This window comes from Numida meleagris, chromosome 9 (genome assembly GCF_002078875.1).
Source record: "Numida meleagris isolate 19003 breed g44 Domestic line chromosome 9, NumMel1.0, whole genome shotgun sequence".
NCBI lineage: Eukaryota > Metazoa > Chordata > Aves > Galliformes > Numididae > Numida > Numida meleagris.
The window spans coordinates 6,119,580-6,147,490 of record NC_034417.1 but is presented as its reverse complement, the minus strand read 5'-3'; the positions used below and the strand labels follow the sequence as shown (position 1 = coordinate 6,147,490).

Below are 27,911 nucleotides of genomic sequence, written 5' to 3'. Positions count from 1 at the left end.
CAAGTGCAGCTAGTCACTACAAGACTGCTAGCTCTGTCTAAAGGGTGCCAAAAATGCTTTATTTAGACTTCAGATTGCTGAACAAAGCATCAAAACAGCTTCTAGAAGAACATGGTTTTGCTTAAAGCATTTTTGTTCTTTTTTTTTTTGGTGAGGTAGGTTAAATAAATATCCAGCTGCCATCATCCCACCTTAAGTGTGCATGCTGTCGCCTTCCGCATCGCTCCCAACAGCCAGGAGCAGCTTCCACCAGAGATAGCCATGGCAGCTGAAGTCACGCAGCTGGCAGGGAAGCGGCATGCAGACCTGTGGGCAGTCTGCTGCACTTCCAGGCCAGTAACAGCTGGGAAGCAAGCTGAACGTCTGCTAACTTCTGTCCTATACTTACAAGTTCATTTAGTGGTTGAACTTGTTTTCTTCTATCAGTAAGCAACTCCTCAGACATCATAGTACCCTTAAGCGTGCTTTCCAATAAGCACCACTCCTACTGAAGATACTCCGACTCGTACTCCAACTACCTACACTGCTTTCCTTGGCAGTTCTTCACTGGCTTTACTCAAAAGAACAGTCTCAGTTTCAAGCAAAAACTCAAACTTGGACAGCTTATGGACCCAACTCACCAACAGCTTTAGCAGCAGCTAAATTCTGTCTTTGAAAACAGACCCCTGGCCACACCTCCTGCTAGGCTATTCCACACATCTTGTGTTCAGATGCATTTGATGCTGTACATGAAGGGGTAACTCCAGGCCTGCACACACATTTATACTGAGCATGGTTTTTTGTTGTTGTTTTTTTTTTTTTTAATGTAAGGTTCACCATTCAGAAATACTTTACCTTCAGTAAGGAACCTTTTCCCCCCCACAGCAATGACTTGGTCAAGCTGAGGTAAAGGATTTCCCCGTGCTGCTCAGTCACCACTGCACACCTGCTCTCCCCAGAGGGCATTGCATTGCCACAGAGGTGGGGCAGGAGAAAGGGAGGAAGTCAGGAGGTGGGGCACAGGAGACCTGGGTGAGGATGAGTCAGGAGGTGAGCAACAGCCATACTTCCTGGGCAGGACAGCCAGAGCATCTCAGGAACGTGGTGCATGCAGCAGGAGGTGGGAGCAGCTGAACCCAGGGAGGCACTGCTGAAAGGCAGCTCCTACAGCAGAGAGCCCGCACTGTGACAGCGGGCTGCTGGGCTGGGACAAGGGCCCAGCGAGGAGGGGATCTCAAGGCTAACCAACTCAGAGCAAAACAGCTCCTGGTTCTGATATTACAATGAGGAGAAAATGCATTGACAGCAGTGTTTCTCTGATATTTATGAATACTTTTATGCCCATACAGTAGAAATAATAGAAGCCAAACAACATACAACAGCTAACAGAGTCCACTGGTTGCAAGTTACCAAGAAACCCATGCAGCTACAGCACATACTTCTGCACTCCTGAGTAGTACAGGACACTTCCACGAGGGTAACAACACCACAGTGGTCAGCCAAGGAGCTTCGTGGACAACAGGGAAGTGCCAGAGCTCCAAAAGATAAGAAAAGGTTTAAGAGAACCCATATGAGGTTTTTCTCCAAAAGAGTCAAGCCCTGTGTGCCGATGTAAACCCTTTTTGTACTACTTAACCAAAATCTTGAATATGCAAAATGTCTTCCTTCAGAAAGTCAATAACAGCACAAACCATTGCTTTCTTGCTAAAGTCTATGCCTGATTATTTCTAGGTTTGCACAAGGGTTGGACTATTACAAAAATAAGGATTTGGAGAAAACATACACGCTTCCCAGTTCTGAGCACTGCTGTTTTCATTTTTTCCCCCACCCTCAAGTTCTGAGCTGTTAGGTCCCCAAACAACAACTGCTTTAATTAGGTACAAAATCCCCTCTAACATAGCTTTAATGCTTCCCAGTAGTAGCCCATCTAGATCTAGAAACCAGGTTCAAAAAAAGAAAGCAGACTGATGTATTGCATTACAACAGCGCTTTAGAAAAAAGAAACAGACTGATTTGTCACATATAAGCCATGTGTTGTGGCAGCAACCAGAACCAAAAGGTAAGCAAGAAATCTGACAACTAATAAGCTGACACGTTAAGCCCTATCCCAGGCTGGTCTCTATCAGCAGAACCACTGCAATTTATGCCAGAACACTGCATTTTAAGCACAGTAAGCTCATTCCCAGGGTTACACAAGGTCCTTGGCAAAGTAAATACAAGAGCCAGAAATTTAGCAAGAAAGATGACCTCTTACCTTTTCATTCCCTTCCTCACCAGATGCTGCAACTGAATTCAATTAGGTTTTACTGGGACAAAGGATTATTTTGTAGCTTCAAATATGTTTATTTACATGTTAATTATCTATACATTAGTAATACATACTATCTTAAGTGGCAGATCTAAACACGCAAACATTTCTGATGCTAAACCAGGAATAGAAAAATACAAGAAATCCTTTCTTCTCAGACATAACTCAGACAGGGTGGTGCATCAGTGTCACTGTCTTAATTCCTAGAAGCTGGGAAGAAATCAAACTAGTATTGCCAAAAGAAAACTAAATAGTTAAAGTCATTACAAAAGGAGCTGAGAAAACTTCTCCAATGACACGTGTAACTGCTTAATGCTTCAGCTGTGACAATGTACTCCAAGATGAGGTTATTGCTAACGTTCTTACTGAGAACTTCTTGGGGAACAGGCAAGTGGAGGTGACACTTTCACTGCCTAGCTGTCACAACAGCTCAAAGAAGCCTGTCTCAGCCTTCCCCTGCCACACATGCAGCAACGCCTGAAGACCAGGCAGTAAGAACGGGGAAAGTTACCCCTTACTTTAAGTTAAGGGAAGTGCTTGTAAAGAGTTTAGTTACAAGCTACTAATGCCATTCTCACTCACTCCATTTCCCTTACTATAAAGTAGTTACGCATAGACAGGAAAAAAAAAGCAATTCTGGAAGGCAAAGACTTAGAAAAGTGTTCAGGATGTATATAATATACAGTCACATGTTCAGTTTTCATCAGCTGCAAAAGCTGCATTTGGGCAGTGTTCTGCCTACATTAATGTTTTCTGAGGAAGTCTGCTAACATGCACCACATACCCATAAACCGTCTAGAGGTCCAGACTAGCAGAGGCAGAGCGAATATGCACGGCGCAGACCTAAACCAAACTCAAGAGTGAATCACTAGTTTTGCTACTGAACATGCTACTGTGCCTGGCTGATACATAAAAACAGAGCAAAACAGGAACACCGTATAGCTGGAAGAGTTTTTCTGTGAACACACCTCTCGACATAATGCGAAGCACATGCTGCTGCCCTCCCTGCTATCCCACTTTTGGCAGAGAGCAAGGTTTGAGCTTATGCTACTGTCTGCAGCAGCAGACAGGAAAGCACTCTTCAAATACAGAAACAGTGTCTTGCCTGAGAATTTCATGCTGGAAGAAAATGTAAGACAGTATATTTAAGACAGTATAAGGTCCCTTACACAAGCTATTTTAGGACCAAACGCTGAAGCCAAGCAAGTCCTTTCAAGGCAACTAAGAATTACCATTTCCGCAGACTTTCCTGAGCACTATGTGTAACCAAGACATGCTCAGCATCACACTGGATCGAGCAATAAGTATTTGGCTCATATCAAGCTGTTCTGAAATTAGAGATCATCCGGTTCCAAGCCTCTGCCATGGGCAGGGTTGCCACTCCCCAGATCAGATTGTCCAGGGTCCCATCCAACCTAGCCGGGGACACTCCCAAGGATGGGACATCCATAACTTCCCAGGGCAGCCTGTACCAGGGCCTCACCATCCTCATCACGCGAAGAATTCCTTCCTTACAGATATGAGGAGGAAGTCCTTGGCCAGAGAGTTTGTGGATGCCCCAGGCCTGGAGGCAGCCAGGTCGGCTGGGGCCCTGGGGCAGCCTGATCTGGCGGCTGGCAATCCTGCCCACAGCAATGGCATGGAGCTTGGATGGTCGTTAAGGTCCCTCCCTAGCCAAGCCATTCTGTGATTCTACGATCTTGAATTTAAAGAGCTGAAATGCAGAGTTAACAAAAGGAACACATTCCAGTAGTTATCAGGTGTTCCTTAAAGCTGTCGGCTGTAGGGCAGTTTCGCCCTGCTGTTTCTCACTCCCACCTCATACTGCAGCATACAGCCACAGAACAGCTCACCCATTCCATGGCTGCAGAACTCCTGAAACCACACCATTAACCAGATATAGATATTGACCTGGATTAAAAATAAACCAACAGAAAAAGAGCACGCATATTGCTAAGCTGCACACAGCTGCACGGCCCCACCAGCAGACCTAAGGAGGGCGATGCACAATGGCTGAAAGAGTAATGTTTGCAAGAGCATCACCATCACGTGCTCTGCTGTATCAAAGTGCCCGAACAGCACAAAACAAATGCATCTAATGTCAGTGCTAGCATTTTTCCCCTTCTAAAGAAATCAAAGTTGTCAAGGCAAAAACAAGGGAAGTAACTTCTTATGCAGCGCAGAAAAACATATAAAGTTTCAGGATGTGAGCAGTGTGATTCATAGTGGTAAGCAGCAATTAGAAATCCCGGCAGACAGCCCTGCTGCCAGCTAGGTTACACAGAGCTACCTGCTAATGGGTCACCGACTACCGCCCGGGTAAAGGTCTTAGACAAAGCAGTATTCATAAAACAATCTTTGCTGGTTTGATTGCAATCACCGGGTAAGGACAATCACAGAAGTACTGCTCATGTAATTCAAGACTATTTCAATATCAAATCAAAACCACGACAATAGCGGCCCGAACAGCTCCCAGAACAGGCTACCTTGTGGGAGACGTGAATTCCCTCAGTCTGAAAAAGTACAATCGGTTGAGCGTGTTACCAATTAGTTACACTCACGAGAACCATACTTCGATTCAATCCCTTCATCGGGAGGGAACCGCTGGGGCCTGCTGCAAACTGACTGGCAGCGGTCAGACAGCCCCGGCCTCACGCAGCGCCCAGCAGCAGCCACACGGCAATCACCGCCGGGAGCCCGCAGGTGCCGCAGCCATCCCTGGCTTAAGGAGCGCCGCGGAACAAAGGTGAGGGTAAGGGCTGATTGCGATCTCCAGGTAAACAATCAGCTCACAGCCAGTACACGGGCCTCTCCCTCCCGAACCCCCTCGCCAACAGCACGGCTGCAGCTCCAGCCGGGGCAGGATCCCCGGCTCCCCGAGCCCTGCAGCGCTGTATTTACGCGGCGAACGACGGAGCCCCGACCGCTGCCGGGCACAGGTGCGCGGGGCCGCGCCCGGGCAGGTGGGGCCTGGGGGGGGGGTCAGAACGCACTCCGAGCCGGAGCACAAAAGTTGTTTTCTTTTTTTAAAGTGCCTTCGCTCATATCTTCAGGACTCCACTTCAGAGCCACGCTTTTAAAAAAAATGACTCACTTTCAGCCCGGCTCGTTACCACACCGGAGTTCTCACTACTTACTCCAAGTCCTCCGCACAGAAAGTTAAGCGTCACACCTGCGTGACTCCTCTCCGAAACCTACGACGAACCAGCGGCAGCCGGCGGCGAGGAGCAAGGCAGGCTCTGCTGCGGACCCCGTCCCCGCCCGGCCCGCCGCGCCCCTCAGCCCCCGCCCGGCAGCTCGCGGAGCAGACCGTCCCGGGCACGGCGCCGGGGGCACGCGGACCCGGCGCGTTCCAGCGGCCCGAGACGGCCCCGCCGGCGGACGGGGAGCACCGACCCCGCCGGTGCAGCCCCTCGCCGGCCGCGGGACTCGGCTCGACGGCGGCGCCGCGCCCCCCAACGAGACCCCGCGGAACGCACAGCACCGCCCCGGCCCGCGCCTACCATCGCGGCTCCCGCGCTGCGCTACCCACGGCTCCGCTCAGACGCGCCGGCGCCCCGGGACGAACGGGGACGGACGGGGCCGGCAGCGGGCCCGCCCCCCGCGCGCGGGGCGGGGCGGTGCGGACAGGCGAGGCGGGGCGGGGCGCGCGCGCCGGGGCTCGCGGCAGACGGGGCAGGGCCGAGGAGCGCGGGCGGCTGCCCCTTACCGGCCGCGCGGGCGCCGTGTCCATAAATGGAGAACTCGGCGCGGCGCAGCCAATGGCCGCGCGCCGGAACGTCATTCCCGGAGGGAATCCCGGCGCGGCCCCTCGCGCCCCGCCCGCTGTCCTGCGGGGCCCGGGGGCACCGAAAGACGCGGCGCCCTCCTCCTCCTTCTCCTCCCGCCTGAACGCGAACGCACCCGCGGGGCTGGCGCGTCTCGGCCCCGTCGGAAAGCACAGAACTTTTTAGCCGTGTGCCCCTCGCGAGCAGAAGAGCCGAGCTCCAGCTGCCAGCGCCGCTCCCGGGCTGCGGGGCGGCTGCAGCGGGGATAACGCAGCCCGGCGGTCGGAGCGCCTGGCAGCCCCTCACCGTGCATCACCCTGCTCCCAGAGCGCTCGGCAAAGCGCTTCCAACAGGTGCGCGGCTTCTTCTTTTTGCATCATTCTCTGTTGCCGGTTGTAATCAGAGAACAGCAGCTGCAGCGCGCTCGGACAAAACCGGTGTGCCCGGTGCTGCATCTGGACGTGGGGCTGTTCCAGAAATACGTGAGGCTGTGATGGAAAACAGTGAAGAACTGCAAGCGTCCAGAGAGAGCGCATAGGGGGACATGACAAAGAGAACCTACATCAGCATTACTGGTTTTTCTGTTTGCTTCGGATGTGGGTGTTTTTAATGCCTAGTTTGCAGCAGTGTGTACATACACACAGGCATCTTTGTAGCGAGTTATGAAAAAAAGTACAGAAATTACATTGCGGAAGAAAACTCAAGAAGCGTCTCTGCCCAGGACAGCCAGCTGAGAGGTGAGGCCCCATCACTCTGCACACAGCGGTGCTGCTGGGGCCCAGCTGCTCCCAAAGCGCTCCCAAAGGACTAGTAACACAAATTTCAGGGCCAAAGGTGCCCGTGCTCTGCTCTGCACCAACCTTTGCACTGTGGGCACCAAGCACAGTCTATTTCACAATAAACTCTTTTCATGCTTTAAACGTAGTGGTTTACTTCTGCTTGTTTTAACGATAAACACGGAATTCCCAGGCTGGCTGTACGGAGTGAATGACACTTATTCACCACCCAGCTCAGCAGCAGGGAGGCATTTCCCTTACGATGCCCGCAGTGTGCAGAGCAGCCAGCACGCCGGAGCTGCTGCAGCCAACCTGTACTGCACTCAGCTGGGGAAGGCTGCACTCGCCCACGTTTTCATCTGAAGGGGCTCCAGCAGAGCCAAGGAGGAATCTGCGTACAGGGAGAACCCGCACACCTCTGCCCACCCAGCAGCTCCGGGCAGGAGCTGGGCTGGTGCTGAGCGGCTACAGACCAAACTGCTGGCAGCGGTACCACCGCTGGGAACACTGTGGAATACAACTGCCCCCCGCTCTTCCTTCTAAAAAGGTGTTTTGCGGCTTCAGAAAGAAGGAGCTCTAAGGAGAGAGTGATGAATCTGGAAAAGTTTTGAAACTGTAATGCAATAGGCACTGCCCTGACCTTTAGTTGACTAAAACAGATGTCAGTGAAGAAAAAAATAAAGACGTTACTGCTTTTCTCTCACAAAATGTATTTAGAATAAGTTTTCCAAACCGTGTATTTGTGTTCTGTTGATCAGAGTAATTTCATTAATCACTTAATTAATGCCTGAGGGCCACTGAGATATGGCTCAGTGCCCTTACCAAAACATCATCCGTGCAGTTAGAAAACCACAAAGCTGGTATTTCTTAGAAAGATGAAGGATCGGTGTCATAGGAAAACAAATGGCATTAGGCTGAGGACATTTAACAAATTCCACACAGATATTTCTGCTGGATCTGCTTTCCAACAAACAAGCACAGACTTCACCAGTCTTCACATTTTCTGCTAAAATGCACCTGGCTGCAATCTGCCCTCAGTTACGCTCTGTGGATATAGAGTTCTACTTGCAGAAAATGAAATAAGGATTCAGCACTTCTTGTGAAATATGGGGAGAAATAAACGGCAAATACAGAACAAAACCAGAAGGTCTGACATTAAATGCAGCAACATCACATCAGTGATTCGGACGGGCTTTCCATGTGGCATGGCAGCACAGGCACTGAAACTCTCCTTTCTCTAACAACATCGTCCTCCCCTCCTCCCTTGTGCTGGCCTCACGCTACACCTGCTCAGTGTGCTTGGTGCCACGTTCAGGGTGTCCTCTGACATATCACCAGAGGAGCACAGGGACGAGGCCAGCAGCCTCCTTCACCCCTGTTTCTCTGAGGAGCATCTCGTAGCTCTTTTACTCTAGGGCCAACTGAGAGAAGCCTCAGACTTAAGAGATACTCCAGATTCATGGAGGTGAATTTTTCTCCAGCTGCAAACCAAGCGGTATGAATGAGTGTTATTCTCAGGGCTAGTAGGAACCTTCAAGAAAATAAATCTATTTGTTCATTACCAATTAGACTGAAGATATAATTACATCAGCTACAAGAGCTTAGTGCTGCTCTAGTTAGAAGCATCAGGGAAGCAATGCAAGCACAGAAGTAATGGTTTTTGCTAACATCCGCTGACAGCAGTTTCTGTACAGGTCAGAGGGATGCTCTGCCCAGTGCCCCACTCCCAGCAGCCTGGCTGCAGGGCTCAGCGCTGCCACCCACCCCAGGGCCCGTGCTGCTGCCAGGGCAAAGCCCCCATAGAGAGGCACTGAGCACGGGCACGCAGCTCAATGCTAACCGCTGTGCTGTAGAAAGGACACAAACGTTGACCTGTCTTTAAAACAAAATAGCATCAGCTGATCCGCTTTAGCTAAGGTTTTGCTTTTAAGCTCAGCTCCTGCAGTCACATACACAGACAAGAAAACACGATGTATCCAGGCAGTTCTTTAACAAGACAAATCCTGAAGCAGGTGCGTGACAATCACACAGATGTACGCAGTTAGCTAGGCATTTGCAGGGCCAGGGAAAGCACCTGTGCACCCAACAAACCCAGTGAGGCCAGCAGAGGGCCAGATGTTTGGAACTAACAACAGCCCCCACGGGGAACCCCATCATGGGGCAAAGCCGAGCTCTGCACAATGCTGCACGGTGGGTGGGCAGCAACACAAATGGAACCAAGAGGGATTCTGGTTGGGTTTAGGGGAAACGTTCCCCCCCGGCGTGCTGCCAGGAAGCTGTGCAGCTGCTATCCCTGGTGGCTTTTAGCAGGAGCAGGCCCTGGCCCCGCTGGTGCAGCTGCATGGAACAGGAGCTGGACAAGAGCCCCCCAAGAGGTGCAGTGGGTGTTCTGAAAGCATCCATGGTGCGTTTTTGCCTCTAGCCCCTAACCCTAATACATATTGACCCCTTTAAGAACTGCAGGTTCAGGCCCTGCCTTGTTCCTTATATGGGTGCACGCACATTCTTCAGTGCTTCTCCCATTTGCAACATCCTTCTAACACAGCAGCACAGGAGGAGCTGCATCCATTTGGACCAGGCCTGGGGACAGTGTGCTGCTGCAGAGAGATTGCTGCAGCCCGCACCGAACAGCCAGTGTTTACCCAAAGGTGGCTGTACTGAAGTCCACGATAGCAGCAGGCAGAGCCAAAGCACAGACACACCTTGCGTGTGCTTTGCCTTTCCAGCAGCACCTCTTGGCTCACACAGCAGAGAGCGCCTGTTGTGGGACACGAAGTTTCACTGCAGCTAACTGCCAGGACGTGTCGGGAAGCACAGCCCTGGAACCTCACAGACGAGCCCTATTTCACCTCTGGCCCAACGGCTGACACGTCACGGCCTTATACTCTACCGGGGTCTGTTACTGCTACGGAGGAAATCTCCCGCTCCGAGCACTGCCGGAGAGCGCCATGGGCACGGCAGGGCAGGGCGAGCCCCGCTGCTGTGCGCGCCCCCAGAGGGGCGGGAGAGCCGCGGCAGCGGGCGGCGGGGCGGGAGCGGCTGGGGCGGGCGCTGCCTATAAATAATGCTGCGACGCGCCCCCCGCCGCTCCGTTCCCATGGTGACGGCGTCCTGGCAACGGCGGCAGCTCCCGCAGCCCGGCCTGCGTCGGGCCCGAGCCGCTCCCCGCACCGGGAGGACGGACGGACGGACAGACAGACAAGACAGGCGCTCGGGGCAGGCGCGGAGCGTCGCCTTCGGAGCACACCGAGGAGCGGGGCCCGCCCGACCGCGGGGTGCAGGGGAGAGGCGGGCAGCCCCCGCCCGCTGCAGTGGTGAGTGCCGCCCCGCCGGGCCCGAGCCCCCTCGGCGTAGCCCCCCGCCCCCGCGCTGCCCGCGGTCTGACGGCGGGGTGGGCCGCCCCCTCGGGCCGCCGCCCGGCACCCAGCGCCCGCCGAGGGCGGAGCAGGGCGGGCCGGTCCCGGCCCCCGCCCCAACCCCGCCCCGCACGGCCCGGCCCGGCCGGAGCTCCGAGCTGCGAGGCCGCCGCCAACGGAACCGTCCCCCTACGCGCTCGGAGCGGCTTCTAATTTGGGTGGAGAAGGGGGCTCGGAGCCCCGCCGGGCGCGCAGCCCGCTTGGCTCCATTTCCCGTGTGCCTGGTGCCAAGCCGCGCAGCCCCTGGGCTTCGCTTCCCTACCCGCGGCACAGAGAAAGTCGCTTTTTCGGGGATGCCCCGCAGGAGCGCAGCGCGCAGGAAGGCAGCGGGGCAGCTCCGAAAAGCACGGGCGGGTTAGGGCCGCGCGGGGCGGCGCGGGGGCACAGCGCGGTGCTGGAAGGCTTCAGCGCGTTCCATGCACGGCTTTCTGCGCTCCTGCTGCGGTGCCAGCGACTCACGGAGCCAATAAAGTACAATCCCAGGTCTGCAAGGTACAGCTGCCCTAAAGCTCAACTGAAGTGCTATCTTTGGCCGTAGGAGAAACCTTCCTCTTGTCGATGTGACAAGTGCATTCGGAATATCCAGCAAACTAATCACTCCGAAAGTACTGGATTCATGTATTGTGATTTAAATGGCTACAGCAGTATGAAGCAGGAGACAGCACCGTTTACAGTGACAACCATGTACTTGAAGCCTGTATTTCAGCCGGTATCCAAGCCGACCCCAGTTTAGCCTCGTTAAATTGGGAGCTGTGTGAAATCACCTCCCCCCCCTCCCAGTTCTAGACATTAGAACACTTACTTTCTCTTTGATTTGCTATCTATTAGGCTAAATGGGTGTTACAGACACCCAGAGAAGAAATGTGGCATCAGTCCTGACACCTCCATGGAACTGTGTACTGCAATACCTCCAAACTGCAACAAAGTTCTGTACAACCGCTGAACAAGACCTTGACACATCCCCTCGGGATGCTGGGTCAGATCGAGAAAGCTGCTAATTGGCTCTGAGAGTCCCACACGTACTGAGGGATGCGCATAAGTTCACCAAAGAACGGGAAGCCCACCTGTGTGCACCATTTGTCCAGACACTCGCATTCTGCTGTCTGTCTAGTGGCAGTCTGGCAGAAAAAGTGACATCTTCATGCAATCCTGTGCTTCCAGCGCTCCGAAAACGGCTGTCAGTTGATATGAAATGTGTACCAAAGGCCGTAAGATAAAAGCACTTGAGTTGTGCATTTTTTGTTTCGCTGCTTTTTTATAAGGAGTATTTCACTACGACATCACTAGACGTACAGTCTTCAACGTTTGTTCTTTGTTTTTCTTAGGTAGTATCCGGTCTCTTGCTGCTGTGATATGTGTAGCTCTACCTAAATCAGCGGGATATTCCCATGTCCATAGCTTTGTGTTCAAATCCTGCGCTGCATCAAGATCACTGAGTTGTGCTGCGGCCCAGAGCAGGAGGAGTGAAGGAGCTCAGAGCTAGCAGCTCGGGCTCCACACGCTGCTGTGTGACCTCGCAGGACAGCTGGGGGCTCCCCATGGACTGAGGCACTGCCTGAACGCCTGGGGAGCACCGTGTGCAGGCACAGACTGCAGGCCTGGGCCACTGCGGCGCACGAAATCCTGAGTGCAGAAGCCAGCATCATGATACCCAGCTCTTGTGCAGGGCTTTCTACTTACAGGCATGCAAGAACCTAAATGAAGAGGTAGGTGCTATAATCTCTGTTTTCCATAAAGGGAAACTGAGTCACTGGGCATGGAAATGACTGATCCAAAGTCATCAGGATCAGACACTGAGCAAGGAATTGAAATCAGACCTTCTGAATTACGGTTGTGTCACTGCTGCTCAGCAACTCAGCCTCTCTTCAAACTATTTTTTTTTTTTCTAATTTGTAGTTTCTGAAGCACTGTGCTATAAATAGAACACACATACTGTGGCAATGTTTGCTCTCTTTTTAGGCAGTGCTTTTATAAGTTCCCAAAGCACAAACATGCTTGGCATTTTGAGATCTTACAGAATAGTTCCATCACTTTTCTACAATTAAAATTGTATGATTTTGTTTCAATAAACCCATTCTGTCCTTTCCATTTGTGCAACATATTGCATCAGCAACTGCAAAATTCTTTCTGTACATAAGCCTTTAGTTTTCAGTGAGCGTTTTGGCTCAGGCCTCCAATAGGACAGCCATGCTCGTTCGTGCCATCTTTACAGTTTAAAATATGTCTTTGGTTTATATGGGGTGGAATAGTTGGATTTGATTTTGTCTATCAGCTTTTTCTATTATTTTAATTTCTGACCCTGGAGCAAAGCTCCAGTGCTGGTCTCACAGTGAGATACCTAAAATGTCTTTTTGAATCTATTAACAGAGCTGCTCTGCTGCAATGTCTGCCACAGTCTGGCTGGCTACATCCAAAAATTAAAACGGAATTTATAGTCTTACTACATAAGAATTTACTACATAAAGTGTGGACATTTAGATTTGACAAATAAATGAATAAAAGACTCAGTTTTGCTAATCTGCGCTGATCTCTAACATTTCATTGAGGTTGCCTGAAAAACACCTTATCCACAGTAACTTGCTGTCATGAGGAATTTTCATTTCATTCTCTAGCCAGTGCATTCTTAAGCTTTACTATAATCCCTCATTTCTCACTTTTGTATTTGCTGATTGATGGTGTCTGGGACCGGCAGACAGATCTAGGACAAGAAGTTTGTCCCTGTCCTGCCAAACCAGTTCTGTGGGTTGAGCAGATTGCAGATTTAAAGCTGTCAACCATGCCCTTTGCAAGAGTATCACTTTCACTATAAAAGCTTTTTAGTAGGTTTCAGTTTCCCTTATTTTGTTCCTTTATATCAATTTCTATATGCATTTATTCTATAAGCAATATTTAAACTCCAAGATCAGACCTGTCAGAGTAATCTTAAACTTTACTTGGAAGTTCACTTCAGCAGGAGCATTAAGTCATTTCAGTGCCAGATATAAACCATTAAATAATTCAATGTGTACTTTTTCAACAGACATAAATTATTGACCAGAAAATGGCCCAACGAAGCCCAATCTTCCCAACTCTCGCCCATTCTGAAAGGTACAACTGGAATGTAAAAAATAAAACCTTCATATTGTGGAGTATTATGTGCCTCTCTTCCTCTCTTAATTGTTTATTTATGGTAATGCTGAAGCTTGGATTTTTGGAATTTCAAATGCAAACAAATTGAAATACTGTAGACTCATTCAAATCATGTCCCAGATTACAATTCCTTATTCAGTTTTTACTTAAACTTTCCTGAATGAAATTCTTTAAACTGTAACTGAATAGAAGTCCAAAAATACTATGCTTAAACCAAAGTCTTCTAACTATAGAGTAAATGTGAAAGCTCAGGGCCGGAGCCAGCTGTCCTCATGCATCTCTATCAGTGTTATTAGAGTGAAAGTAAATTGTCAGTCTGATTCATTAGCAGAAACAACGTGGACAATACACGGTGAATAACAGTTACAAGAAAAAAATCTCCTCTTTCAAAGTGGGGTTGAACATGTATCTTCTACTTAGGCTTCTGAAAATGTTCTTTTCTCTTTACAGAACATAGCATCAGGGAAAGATTGCATGCATCCACAGTCTACTTTTTTTCACTTTGAGCATCCATGAGCTCCCACTGATTTCATGGAAGCTATGTAGTGCAGAGCTCTTCTGAAAAATGTAGACCTAAGTGTAAGCTTTAAAGAATAAAAATAAATGTGACTTCTGAGGCTGTGAAGCTTGTCATAGTTTTGGTCTCTCCTCAGTTTCCGTACCTGTGTATCCTCCCAGTTCATGTGAGGACAAGCTTCTGTATGGCATTACAGGACAGCTGTACAGACTGCAAAAAGGAATGGGCACAAGCTATTCCTTTTTAATCTTGTTCTGGTTTGCTATATCTACCTTCCACAGTTTCTGCTTTGATTAAGCCTAAATAAAGATGAAAACTGTAGAGACAAATAGCATTACTTCTGAAACTCAGTAAGAGGGTCTTGGGTTTGGGTTCTTTATCAAATTATAGTTCAGAACTGTAACTCTTTATAATGCTAATATCCTCTTCTTAAGATCCTACGTCTTTGTAAGCTTCTTTAAAGAGAAGGAAAAAGAGCCTGTCCTGCCTTTGTACGGACAGAGGCAGCAGCAAACAACATCCATTCATCGGTAGCAGTGGGCCCTTTGTAAAGCTTTGGTGCTTCTCCCCAGTGCTGCCACTAAGATAATATTGTACTGTCCCAGCAGAAAGATGCTATGGAGATTTGTGCCAGACCCAAATCATATCTGAACGTTCTTCTCCACCAGACGGGTTCGAAACATCCCGCTGCACAGCCAGGCGCTGACAGCGGTCCCACTGGCATCTGCGAGCCTCGTGGATCAGCTGGAGGACAGAATCCTCAGCCATGAGAAAACCACGGCAGCGCTTGTGGAACACGCTTTTCGCATTAAGGAGGACATTGTTTCCACTCTGCACAGAATGCAGAACAAAGGTGGGGGCGATCGGTTAGCCAGGCAACTCCTCGAAGAACACATCCGGAACATAACTGCAATTGTGAGGCAGCTCAACCGGGACATTGAGGTATGTGAGGAATTTTTCACTGGACTAATACAGTTTCAGCTACTTAGTCCTTCCAATTTAATAACAGCTTACCACAGGATGAGAAAGTTCAGACAAGGTCTAAAGATCCTGTAACCTTGTAAACTGTTTTTGTAACTGTAAAAACTGTTTGCAAATTATGCAATTCCTCCAGTGGCTATGAAAATAATACAGGATATTAGTATGTGAACACAGAAACCTTTGTGGTACTAATGAGCTTGCTTTGAAAAGCAACACTGGAAAACCTTGACAAAATGCATTAACATGGTACTAATACCCAGCTCAACCCCCGTCCAAAGGCTGTGCCGTATAAACACTAGGAAATGCCTTAGGTCTGTATTAAACTTTCTTTCACTTTGTCTCACTGACTACACTGAGCAGCCCAACCCAACTGCTCATTTTTCTGACTAATCATGACCTCTGCTTGATGAGCAACATGGGTGTGGTGGGAAAAACTGATGGATAAATGCTAATATTTAAATCTTCATTCCACTGGAAAGTTCTATTTAATAGGTTACTGTGTGAACTTTCAGAATAAGAAATGTTAAATAACATGGAGGTACCTGTATCAGTATGTACGAGATAAAGCCTCTATTAAAGTCATAATAAAATGATACCCAATTTTACTGAAATACTGAAAAATTATGAGTGACATTTAAAATGTACATTAAATGTAGGATTTTGAATTTGTATTTGCATATGAATACTTTGTAGATGCTGCAAGAACAGATACGCGTCAGAGACAATCTCAGCTATGGAACAAATTCTACCCTAAAGAGCCTGGAAATGCGGCAGCTTTCTGGTTTAGGAGATCTTCGTGGAAGAGTGGCAAGGTAAATGTCATTACGAAAGTATATTTTTGGGACTAATGTTGCTTTAATCTTCAAGTACGAATGTCAATGTTAATGGGCTGAATTCTACTTTGGCAAAATTCCCAGGATAATTGTGCTTGGTGTTTTCAATAAAATGAACAGTAATCCTTTGCATCTCAGGATTACATATTAAACTTAACTATATGTCCCTTAATTCTTGAGATTATTTTTTAACAAGTGACCTCAAACTCCATATAAATTTGGATTTTGTTCAGTTTTTACAAGTACTGTGGTTAGGCAGTCTTTGCAGCTAGTCAGTCTTTGAGACTAATTAGCAAAATTACTGTAAAGGAGGCATGGAACAATCTGCACTTGTAAAGAACATAATAGAACAATAATTTTGGCAGACATTTTAGAAGTAGAAATATGTGCGTGAAACTACTGGTTAACCATATTAAAATCTACACAGGCTACCTGACGTGTAAAGAACAGACAGCTATAAAATGTAGAGGTTTGAGGGCTGCTTCAAACTCCGGGTTGCAGCCGTGCAATTACACAGACTTCAGGCTGATTTGTAAATGTGTTGGTGATGGCACAAAGTACATTTGCCGCTGTGTCTGTAAAGTGTAACATAAAAGATGGGTTAGCACAGCTATAGAAAAAGGAGTTAGTCTGTCCTAGAGTATCTTGGCTAACAACTTCACTGGACTTATACTTGTCCTGAGTTTGACCTATTATCTATAACATACAGATAACTTCTCTTTTTTTTCCTGTACTTCAACTGATTTAGTGATAGCAGCCTACACAAATAATCAGGGAGGGATTTTCCTTGAATTTAAGTTTTCTCTTGAATTGTTCAATTGTTTTTAAGTTTCCACAGTAACTTCTTAGCATGTTTTTTAAAGAATACTTGGGAGAGGTTTAACATAGTCATTATGTGCCTTTTTTTTTTTTAAGCTATGCTTCACTTAAGTTATCCTTTACTAATCAGGAATGATCTAGACAAGCGTATTTTGCCAAATGAGACTTTATTTAAGTACATACGTAACTCAATGGGAAATTCCATAGTATCATCATAGAATGGTTTGGGTTGGAAAGGACTTTAAATATCACCTAGCTCCAACCCACTGCATGGGCAGGGACATTATCCACCAGCTCAGCTGCCCAGGTCCCCATCCAATCTGGCCTTGAGCAACTTCAGGAATGGGGCACCCACAGCTTCTCTGGGCAGCCTGTGCCAGGGCCTCACCAGCCTCACTGGGAAGAATTTCTTCTGTATTTTTAATCTACATCTATTCTATTCTAAGTTTAAAGCCATTACCCCCTATCCTATCACTATACTCCCCAGCTCTACCATAGGCCTGTTTGCGTAATGGAAGGCTGCTATGAGGTCCACCTGGAGCCTTCACTTCTCCAGGCTGAACAACCCCTTTCTCAGTCTTTCTTCACAGGAGAAATGCTCCAGCTCTCTGAGCATCCTTGTGACAGATGATGATTGGAATGACACATCCTCCTTTTATTTTTTTCCCTTTTTTTAAATACTAAGTGTCCCAAGACAGAGCTTTAATTGGAGAATGCAGTTACTGATAACTTATGAAGCAAAATACAGTGCCTTTGGTTTCAGTAAGAGAATTCACATAAATAAACATGTGCCAGCATGAGCTTCACCATGGCCCTGCATGGCTAAGCACTTGGTATTGAGAGCAGCAATAGACTAGCACAGTCTTTGCCAAGACTTCTTCCTTTATTTACTTGCAGCAACTCCCCGTCATTCTGCCTGGGTTGCAATTTACCTGACTGTTTTAAGAGATTATACCAATTTCCCTTATATCAGACTGAGCAATGAATGTGGATTTATTTGTATTCATTACCATAAGATAATTAGTTTATTGTCTTTAACTGTTACCTCCTATTTCATATTATGCTCTGCATTTTCTCTATGTGGAGAAGAAAGTAAGCTTCCCTTTACCATACATCAAGTTAAAGCCGTGGTCTGTGAGAGAAGGTTATTTGCCTTCATTTACAAACATATTCTACTTTGTACAATAGTATTCCTGTGATTAATGATTATGATATATCTAGAGATCATCATCAAGATTATAGTTTGTTGTGCTATACAGATATTTAACATAAAATTTCCCTAGGATAAATGCTTCCTGATTACTCTACCCAATATCTGTTATATAAAATAAGCCAAACTCTCCTAGTGTAATTTTACTTCAGCATTTAGTCTGGCTAGCTTTCAGATTAATTAGAAGAGTGAAACCTTAGAAATGTGATCCAGTTACTGTGGGTTTCCAACTTACTGCACATCAGCTAACTCCTGTTCTCGGCCATAGCCAAGGTGCTAAGTTCAACTCAAGCTGCAGTGCAAGTAGGCCGGTTTAACTCAAAGTCAGTCACACTTGCTCTAGGCTAGAATCATAGAATGGCTTGGCTTAGAAGGGACCTTAACGCTTATCCAGTTCCAACCCCCTCCTGTGAGCTGGCTGCCACCCACCAGCTCAGCTGCCCAGGGCCCCATCCAACCTGGCTTTGGGCACCTCCAGGGATGGGGCACCCATAACTTCTCTGGGCAGCCTGTGCCAGAGCCTCACCACTCTCTGAGTGAAAAATTTACCCTAATATCTAACCTCAAACTCCCCTCTTTTAGTATAAAACGATTCCCTCTTGTCCTATCACTATTAGACCATGTAAACAGTCGGTCTCTGTCTTTCTTTTAAGTTCCCTTCAAGTATTGGAAGGCCACAGTGAGGTCTCCCCAGAGCCTTCTCTTCCCCATGCTGAACAGCCCCAGCACCCTCAGCCTTTCTTCACAGGAGAGGTGCTCTGATAATCTCTGATAACCCACTCCAACAGCTCCAAGTATACAAAGCATAGAAGTATACACACGGACAATTGCCATGACTCAGTCTGTATATGCCATGTGATGGTAAATCACCTACATCTGAGCCATCAGATCCTGTAAGAATTTTAGTGTCAGTATCAGGATTCTGGCTAAGTTTCAATTCCAGTGATTACATGTATACTAAAATCCTACTCAGCTTCAGTATTAGAGAGAGTACTATTTATTTCCTAACACCAGCTGTTCCGTAACATGTCAATATATCAGTGAGCAACTCTATTCTTGAGAATTGCAGCGTTCAGCTGTGAGAACAGGGATCCCTACATGCATGTGGAGTTCAGAGGCACAGCTCCAACACTCCACTGCCCACAGCTCTGGAGGAGTGTGGCTGGGACAGACTCCACAGCTGAGCTCACTTGCATCAGAAAACCAACTAATATCTCTAGCAGGAGAAGACTGAATCCACACTGCAGCTCATGTCTCTGGACCACTTCTCATTAAGTATCATTTATTGATGATTTTGTAAAACATCATTACAGGGTTCAGTGTGAATGATGCTGTCCATCTTCCTAAGAACCAGCATTTGTATTAAGACAGAAATTACCTCTATTAATAAAAGCAGTGACATTCTGAGCAGAAAATTATGTAGATGCTGATAAATCCATTACTCTAGCCTTCTGTCCCTGACATTGCTAGTTTTATATTAAACAGCTTTACCATTCCTGTACCTAGTGATAAAAGATCATTAAACCTGCGAGTACTGCTTTATCATTTCTTTACATAATGTCTTGTGGACTAAGACCATTTGTCTGGAAAGTACTGAATACAGCAGTCTGGTCAGAACAGAAGTTGGTGTCTCTAGAGGCTGCCAGATACCAGAGAGATGGTAGTTATACATGGTCACATTGAGCCTACTCTGCATATATAGTTGATTTTTACATACATTGTAGATCTGATTCATTTCAGACGTCCTGGACTTATAGCATGTAGGCAGATTTTCCTACACTGAGTAGAAAATGAGCCTGATGCATCTGAGATGCTCCGCATTTAAGATCTCTGCAAGTGAAAAAATCTGCTGCGCTCTGCCAGTGGCGGTGCACAAGGCTCACAGGGAGGGGGGTCTGGCCTGCCAGGGCCAGGCTGTGCAGAATCTATAGCTCTGCCATTCCTGCCGAGAGATCAGAGGCTTCTGGGGAATAGATAGATGATTTCATTCCTCTGTTTTTTTCAGATAGCAACAGAGTGGAGACGTTTGGCTTTTCTTGCCTTTCGAAAGAAGTAGCTTGATTCTAAGACCTAGAATTTACCACTGTATAAACCTAAGCTGCTCTTCTTACAGATATTACTAATTTGTCTTGCTATGCTGAATTGCCAAATTATAAATTACTTTCCACAGGTTTTGTAATTTGTGATCTTTTGCATTATTTGTTAGTTTGATATCGAAGTAACACTCACAGCTATAACTGAGGTGACGAAAACACATTTTGAAGTGAAAGCTTTCCAACAGAAATGTAACTTAAGAGAAGTTAAAACATGTCATGGCTTTGTGTAATGATTTAACCTGCCGTAGTTTGTCCCATTTACTGCCTTTCCCCAACTTAAATCGGAACCACTGTCTGTTCTCCACCGGTTTCATAGATCAATTTTAGTAACTTTGGTGATTATAAATATATATGACTCATACTCTGCAGGAGTCTCGCTCCTGAAATTATAGTACTTCTATTTTACATCGCAGTTTATGTCCTTATTGTATTACTGTAGATGAAATCCCCCCGACAAAAGTATTTTTGAAATGTGGTAGGAAATGCACATATTCCATAGCATATTTGTTGTGAAAATGTTACAGCATTGAGAAATGTTCCAGCGTGAAGAAAGGAAACAGTAATTATTATGTGCCAGTACTGCATTTTGTAGTCCTTAGTGAGACAAAATTGCCATCGCTTTAAATGGCAGCTTTACCTAAATACAGGCTGTTCGAGTTAAACCATAACTTTTCCTCACATTGTTTGCTCTATACATTGTGTACTGTTACTTGGCAAACAAAAATAAGAATGTAAGGCTTAGTGGAACACGGCTACAATAATGGAAAATGATCTTCATAATTTTTTAGGCCTCCAACTATGTAGGGCAAATCATGCACACCACAATAGATATCTGCTGGAGAATAACAAAAGTAATGAGGTATTGAAATCTTGCATCTTTGAAGTTCTAATGCAATTTCCTCAACTCTGATAACAACACAATCTACACATGTCAGTGCCAAAAGAACCATAATACAGCAGGAGTGTGATGAAGTATTTGGGATCTATTCCCAATTGGGAGCACCTTGCTGGATATGGTGAGATACATCAGCATTTTTACAGCCTCATGAGACAATGTTTTGCTAGACAGCCAGTACTTTCACAGAAATGCCTAATGTAAAATGGGTAATTTTAAAAGCCTGGGCCTTACGTTCTACTCAACCTTTGCTTTGGTATTTGTTCAAACAGGTGTGATGCCGGGCTAGCCAGACTGTCTGCAGAGCATAAAATCACATATGAAAGACTTCAGAGCCTAACTAAAGACCAACACACCTCTAAGCTGATCTTAGAATCTAAAATCAAAGAGACAGAAATACAGGTACAGTAGAGCTATGGTCTAACTCAAACAGATACCGTTACTGTGACTTATTTTCCTGCCTAGGAGGTCCCAGTTTTAAAGATGGGGGAGGGCCCGGGGGGCGGGGTGCTGAGTTAGAAGTTGGGGGTCACTGAGGTGAAAAGGGATGTGGTTTAGTGGAGAAATATTGGTGGTAGGTGGATGGTTGGGCTGGATGATCTTGGAGGTCTTTTCCAACTTTGGTGATCCTATGATTTATATCTGCACACAGTCCTTAGATTGACTACTGCTACATAGCTATATTAATGTATTGGTCTAACTAAAAAAGTCCTTAAACTGCTGCCTTTTGCGTGCTATGGGAAAGGGGCTAGCACTTAAAGGTACCTGCAGAGACTCCAGGACTGAACAAACGTCAATGACTGCTGATGTGAATGGTTTCTTGAGGTCAGGACGTTACCGTGACATGGATGCTCTACAAAACTACCCCAGTGATGCAAGCCTGGTGTTCCCTCTATGTTTTGGCCTTCCCAGATGATTTTGTATGTATTTTAACACTGGTGCTGAAGGTCTGGGTTGCGTGAATCCCCTAACCTGTGTGTCGGGGTTTCCTCCTGTTGAATATGAGAATGCAAGTGAGCACTAAATAGAAGCAGACTTCAGACATTAAGGAAAAGGATTCTTTATAACTCCATCTCAGAGCCTTCTCCTGTTTTGTGCAACAAAAATATTTTACCTACATTTTTTGGTAGGTAAACGGTTAACATTAATTTCACCTTTCTCAGAAGGCCCGCTATAGCATATTGGCAAGCCAGTGTGCCAGCAAGGTACTGTCACAAATCTTGTAGAACAGAACAGCATGCTTTGTAAAACTGGCATGACTGCTTTTGTGAGAAATACTGTGCTAGCAATAACCAGCCCCAGCTAAACGCAGTGCTTATCCCTGCAGCAGCCTGGTGTGCAAGGTGCTCACCATTGCGGAGGGCTTTGCTGCTCATCTCCCTGGAGGTGCAGGCGCTGTAACTGCCCTCACAGCAGGCTGCTGCTTCCACGGCACGGCCCTCCTCATTACTAATGGCTGAAGAGTTACAGTTACCACAGCGCTCCTACTTTTGTCTTATGAGACAACACATTTTTCATCACAAAGTAAACTGTGCAGGCTGAATAATTCTGGGAGCGCCAGCAAAACGGACCTTCTTTCAAACCTCCCCTACCGCTAGGAAACGCGCCGGGCGAGGCGGCGGCTGACGGCGGCCTGTGTTACAGGTGTCGCACCTGCTGAGCCGGGTGGAGCAGGCGGTGGCGCAGCAGGAAGCCAAGCTGAAGCTGGCCTACAAGGAGAGCGCGCAGCAGCTCCACCTGCTGGACACCAAGTGAGTGAGCGGGGCGGGGCGCGGGGCGGCCGCAGAAGGCGGGAACAGGTCGGCACGGCCGAGGCGATGGAAGCGCGGGCCCCGCTTTTCCGAGTCTGGCTGGTGCGGCCTTCCGCTAAGGAACAGGTCTACAGCCGCATTTAACCTGTCTACACACGTACGTGTGCTCAGCCCGTTCTACAAAAGCACGCTGATCTGGCCGGTGCCCCCTCCTTCCCAGTGGAAATTACGCCCTTAACGTGGCTGGGCGCTTCTGAAAACCCCATGAAGTCCCCAGCTAAGGATTCGGGCAGGATTGTATTGAAAACCAGCTCTATATTTTTGTAAAAGTGGCTCAGTACCTTTTTCCAAAAGCGTGCAAAGTGGTGAAGGCTGCAGGTTCCAAGCTGTACTCTCACAGCAAGGAAGCTCCGCACTGGGCTCACCTTGTGCTCTTGCTTTAAAGTGACTCCAAAGAGAGAACTCGAATACTCATATCAGTAAAGAAAAGCCGCTGTGCTCCTGCCAGGCTCTATCTAGGGCTATGTGCATTCAGATGCTAGCTCCTCTCCTTGTGCCTCATTCAGCCTTTCCTCTTGCCTGCTTGTTGCCACCCGCACGCAATCCCATCAGCTACAGCACCATGGCTATTTGCAAACCAGATGGGAGAGCAGATCCAGATTGCAAACATTCACTGGAAAACAAGTCTGTCTGAACGGATGGTGTAAATGTGAGGCAGATAAGGCAATATAAGTGGGGCCATATGAACTGACATCGCCAATGACATAAATTGTTGTCAGATCTTTGTTCAGATTTGAGGTCTATGAAGATGATCACATTCCATTTTCAATGCCACAAAGAATTCGCATCTAATGTACTACCTCAAAATATTGTTTCATACAAATAACTGCTATTTTGTTGTGGTTTTCTTCTTTAATTTTCAAAACAATGTTGTCTTATCCAATTTAGTAGTCTTAAACTTTGAAGATTCACCTTAACGTGGCGTTGAGAATGCAATAACTGTCATTACATTTTTTCTCATCATCAAAAAAATCACTGCAGACTGACTGAAACTTCTGCTCTTATAATCTCCTAAATTGCATTATGCTCTCAGATTAAAAAATGCTATTGAAGAGCTCAGCAGCCAGATTTTGTCTGCACGCAGCTGGTTGGAACAGGAACACGAGAGGATTGAAAAAGAGCTTGTGCAAAAACTTGACCAACTCTCACTGACTTTTAAGGAAAACACAGTAAGTTTCATTAAGGGGTCCTAGTAATACTAGTTAGGAAGTATTCAAAAGCTTTACTGGTTACAGGGATGTTATTTGAGTGAGACTTTCAGACTTCACCAACATTTGCAGAACTCTCTTTTCACCGATGTCTAGTGTAACATTCCCATGGACTGAGAGTCTTGAAATAAATCTGACCACTTTCAATACATCGGTATTTTAGCCTGCTATCGAATCATTTGAAAATGCTTTCTGAAATAAATTTTAATTCCTTACACCTTTAAGTTCCACATAAGAAAATGCGATTGATCGATACCTATCGCATATCTGGGAAAGGCCACTCACTTCATATGCATACTAAATCATTAAAATTATTTTCCCTGGCTCCAGGAAATGAGTGAAAGAGCTATAGAGATGAAATTCAACCAAATATCAGAGAAAATCAACAAAATAGAAGAAATACAGAAGATAACCATGGAAGCACATGAAACGCAACAGACTGAAGAAAAGATAAATATTCGCATTGGCAAACTTCAAGATGAGATTAATGAAGATATAAAAGAAATGAAAGCTGAAGTTAATGCTGGTAGGGCCATAATTAAACAAGATCTTCATTCTGAATTGTGGTAATGTTGACCTTTAATATGGTACAAGCAGAGACATTTTGTACAAAAGTAATTTAAAGACACTGGGCTGCATCTGTGGCATTCAGGAGGATTTTCACTAAGTGTGAAACTCACAGCAACAAGAGGTGACACCTTACTAGCTTAGAATTGCTTCCCCCAAACCTACACTGGCACAGTTTGGCTGTGATCAGGGGCATTTTGCCATTAGTATGCCAGCATAATGAAAGTCCTATTTTTCTTCAGGACTTTTCCCATCTTCCCAAGGGAAAACTGAATATTGTGGTAGGAAGAATATTCTGTTACCAACTATGCCATATTGCTTTAGATTACAAACTAATTTATCTCTCATCTTCAATTAGGATTTGCAGCTATCTATGAGAGCATTGGATCTCTACGGCAAGTTCTAGAAGCAAAAATGAAACTTGACAGAGATGACCTGCAGAAGCAGATCCACCAAATGAAGCAGGAGGTTCCAGTGTGGGGGGAGGCTGGACCGTGACTGCAAGATTTTGACTGAGATGGACACATACCTGGCTGAATAGGCAGACTATAGCCTTGTTCCAGTTAAATGCATGTACTGAAAGACATGCTGCTGTTGCGCAGGTCTGTATGTTTACTTAAGTGGTAAATGCAAGCTTTTAATAGATCGATTGACAAAAAGCGTTTATGGGCTGAGGTGCTGCTTTGCCACTGCACTACTCTAGCTGCTCTCAGGAGATTGCCAACTGTAAAACTGGAGTAATATATTGGCGACGCTGGCACCTGATTTGCTAACAGCATTTCAGTGCTCCCCAGTTGTGTAGGCTTGATCAGGCAATTATATGCTTATATATATATATATATATATATATATAAGCATCTGCACCCCTGCTTTTTCTTTTCCTTTTTATTTAAAAACAAATAGACACAAAAAAACAAAACAAGTTGATATCACTTGTTTAGTATCAGTTTGGCCACCTTGATACATATTGCTGTCTTTGAATTTGATGGACATTTTTGCAGCAACCTTCTCTATCATTACAGGACATTGACTCCCTGTGAGACAGAACTGGCACTGAACAGACCAATTTTCTAAACTTAGATACTTTCAAAAAAGCTTTTGTTTAGTTGTGCAAATATCCCGTGTGCACGCGCGTGTGTAAACTAAATAGTATTAAGTAATGTAGTTGTAGACTAAAAATGATTCATGAACAATGTACGAAACAACTTGTGGTCTTAAGTATTGTGGCCTTTTTAGGTGACTAACCAAGTGGACTTGAGACAAGGTAAAATATTTATATAACAGTATTTTCTACTTGGGCATGTGTTCTTGTGACTTGTTTCATTTTATCGATAAAAGCTTTGAAAGGTTTGAAAACAAAAGAAAAAGTGATAATCTAACAGTCTGGAGAATGTAATGTAACATAAAACGCAGTTTATGATCAGATTAGAAATGTCTCTGAAGTTCAACAACTAACTCTTCAAATTTAAGTAGATTCTAATTTAGTAGGTTTGAATTGGTAATTGAGTCCATGGTGTTTCCAAATAATAACACAGTGCCTATGTTCATTCTCAAAATAGATTACGCACTGAAAATAAGCACCCATACAAAATATTAATCTATATGGGAAAATATATATTTTGATTTTATATTGTCAGTCATAGCTTGATTTTCCATATGTTTTCAAATCATCCTGGATTAAGCACTCACAAGAGGCTTCATCCAGCATCCTATTAACTTATCCTGTACACAGAAATTCATATACAAAAATACTATTAACTTATAGAAGTTAGCAGTAATGCTTGTACAAATTGGATAACTGGATGTCTTTCCACTGTCTTTATAGACTGATTGTTTTCTTGATAATACTGCAGAACCAGACTCCTGTTTGGACAACCAGTGGCAAGTGTTTCTTCACTTCCACAAAACAAGCTATGGCCCACAGACTTACCATATTAAAATAAATAAATAAAGGCTCTAAAATCATTCCCATTACCTTCACTAGGACAGTGGAGTGTGTATTAAAATAATAATAATCAAGAAAATAAGCACTAATCTTTACAGGATTACTACCTAAATTTATATCCACTATCCACTTCCTACATAGTTGAAGGTATTTTAATGCAAAGATACCTGAATTTTTTGCAGCTCTGACTTTCAGTGCTCTCAGATAATCACGCTGCCTCTGTTATTCCTGCTTTGTACCATCCATGTGCTGTAAAGTACATTTACAATGGCAGCTAAAATGGAAGCCCAGTTTATTAAAGGAAGACAACGACATTCTCACAGATGTGTCTTGGGAACTGTCTAAAAATTAATTCTTTCTTCACGTCTATATTCTTATCTATTCTTAAATATTTAGCCAAGTGCATTGGCAAAGCTATCACTGGTGTTTTGTAAAATTAACAAAAACCCTGGACGTATAAAGAAGTGAGAAGAGGTGGAACAAAAACTCAACACTTTTTCTTCTGTAGTTGCAAATCTGTACCCTAGAGAGTATTGTACAATACAAAAAAGCATAGAGGGAAACAGATAAACAGTTATATATGAATTTAATAAAATGTTTCTCTTATAAAATCTTGTGTGATTCAAGGTTATATTGAATCTCTGTGACCCTGCAGGGAAAACTCCTTAACTCCTGCTCCTTTGATGAACTGAAATATGTTATGCTGGAGATTGGTTTTGTTCCACGTGCTTGAATATGATGCCATTATTACCTGAATTGCAGGATAAGGCTGGAGGGTCTTCATAATTTGTGCTTACTTTAAAGCTTAAGCAATATAGAAACTCATTATACAGTGAGGCAGATCTTTTTTTCTCTCCTGGCCTTTCATTTAATAGAAATTCAATGAAGATACAAAGGCGTGCAACATTTTTTCCTAGGGGATACATGGTTTTTGAACAAAGAATAAGAAAAAACACGAAACCCAAAGATCTGCTAAGCCCTTCCAAACCAGCATGAGAAGTTGAATCAGCAGGTCCACCACTGGTCCCGGAAGGAAAATTCCCCTCTCAAAAAATTCCCTTCTCAAAAAGCTCAGTAGAGGAGCTCAGAGAGCAATTCATATCTCACTCAGATTGGGACTGCTTTCTGGAGCACACAGAGCACAGGAGGCAGGTATAACAATTACATTCTTCTGGGCTGACTGAGTTCTCCTTATGGAAGCATTTCAGAAGCAGGAATTTCAGGGGTGTCTGCAACTCCAAACCATGCTGCTGTAGGAGGTCCCAGTTCTACAAATCTAAAGCCAAATATTATATCAGTATAACAGCTTCCAGCAGCACAAGATAAAGATAGGGACTCCTGCAATGTACAACTTTAAATGCTGAAGCATCTTTGTGATTGAAACACAAGAGCTGCCTTTCCAAGGATGTTTCTGAAATCAGAAGACTTTTCTCTCTTCACTTTTCAGAAGTTACCATTAAAAATGTTGATAACAGTGCAGCTGAAAGCAAGTATGAGGAGCATACATAGCAAACCAACAATCCCAAAGCTCTAAGCTTACAAATAATATCTCTCAGGTGGAATAGAAGAAAACAATCACGTGATGCCAGTACTTTTGATTTGCATTTTAGAGAGCATTCGCTAACATACTTGAATACATAGGTTTCGGCTCTGA

General features: G+C 45.6%; 2 protein-coding genes across 6 annotated transcripts in view; one reads left to right on the top strand and one right to left on the bottom strand.

The window, feature by feature from the left end:
• The window catches only part of MYO1E (myosin IE), a 124,762-nt gene that overhangs the window by 79,389 nt on the left and 17,462 nt on the right, over positions 1-27,911 (bottom strand). Inside the window, exon 1 of one of the 2 annotated variants that reach the window (XM_021407744.1) lies at positions 5,791-5,919. The exons of the other annotated variant lie outside the window; for it this stretch is intronic. Within the exon in view, the coding sequence (XP_021263419.1) occupies positions 5,791-5,793 (3 nt within the window). The 5' untranslated portion in view covers positions 5,794-5,919. Of the gene's footprint in view, positions 1-5,790; positions 5,920-27,911 lie in introns of those variants that run through there. 2 annotated transcript variants of the gene reach the window in all.
• FAM81A (family with sequence similarity 81 member A) lies at positions 9,902-26,868 on the top strand. Of its 4 annotated transcripts, XM_021407774.1 has the most exons (12): positions 9,902-10,144; positions 10,785-10,955; positions 11,075-11,454; positions 11,572-11,952; positions 13,266-13,333; positions 14,561-14,834; positions 15,567-15,685; positions 20,999-21,128; positions 22,371-22,477; positions 23,571-23,706; positions 24,076-24,271; positions 24,671-26,868. In XM_021407774.1, the coding sequence occupies exons 5-12, from the start codon at positions 13,287-13,289 to the stop codon at positions 24,808-24,810; spliced, it is 1,149 nt and encodes a 382-aa protein (XP_021263449.1). In that variant the 5' UTR covers positions 9,902-10,144; positions 10,785-10,955; positions 11,075-11,454; positions 11,572-11,952; positions 13,266-13,286; the 3' UTR covers positions 24,811-26,868. The 4 variants fall into 4 exon arrangements, with proteins under 4 accessions (XP_021263449.1, XP_021263448.1, XP_021263450.1 ...); XM_021407773.1 differs by having other exon boundaries at positions 10,785-11,454; XM_021407775.1 differs by lacking the exons at positions 10,785-10,955; positions 11,075-11,454 and having other exon boundaries at positions 11,576-11,952.

Coding starts and splice junctions, on each gene's coding strand:
- FAM81A (XM_021407775.1), top strand. CDS start 13,287: ATGGCCCAACGAAGCCCAATCTTCCCAACTCTCGCCCATTCTGAAAG. Junction 21,129..22,370: donor TCAAAGAGACAGAAATACAG/GTACAGTAGAGC, acceptor CCTGTGTTACAG/GTGTCGCACCTGCTGAGCCG. Junction 23,707..24,075: donor TGACTTTTAAGGAAAACACA/GTAAGTTTCATT, acceptor CCCTGGCTCCAG/GAAATGAGTGAAAGAGCTAT.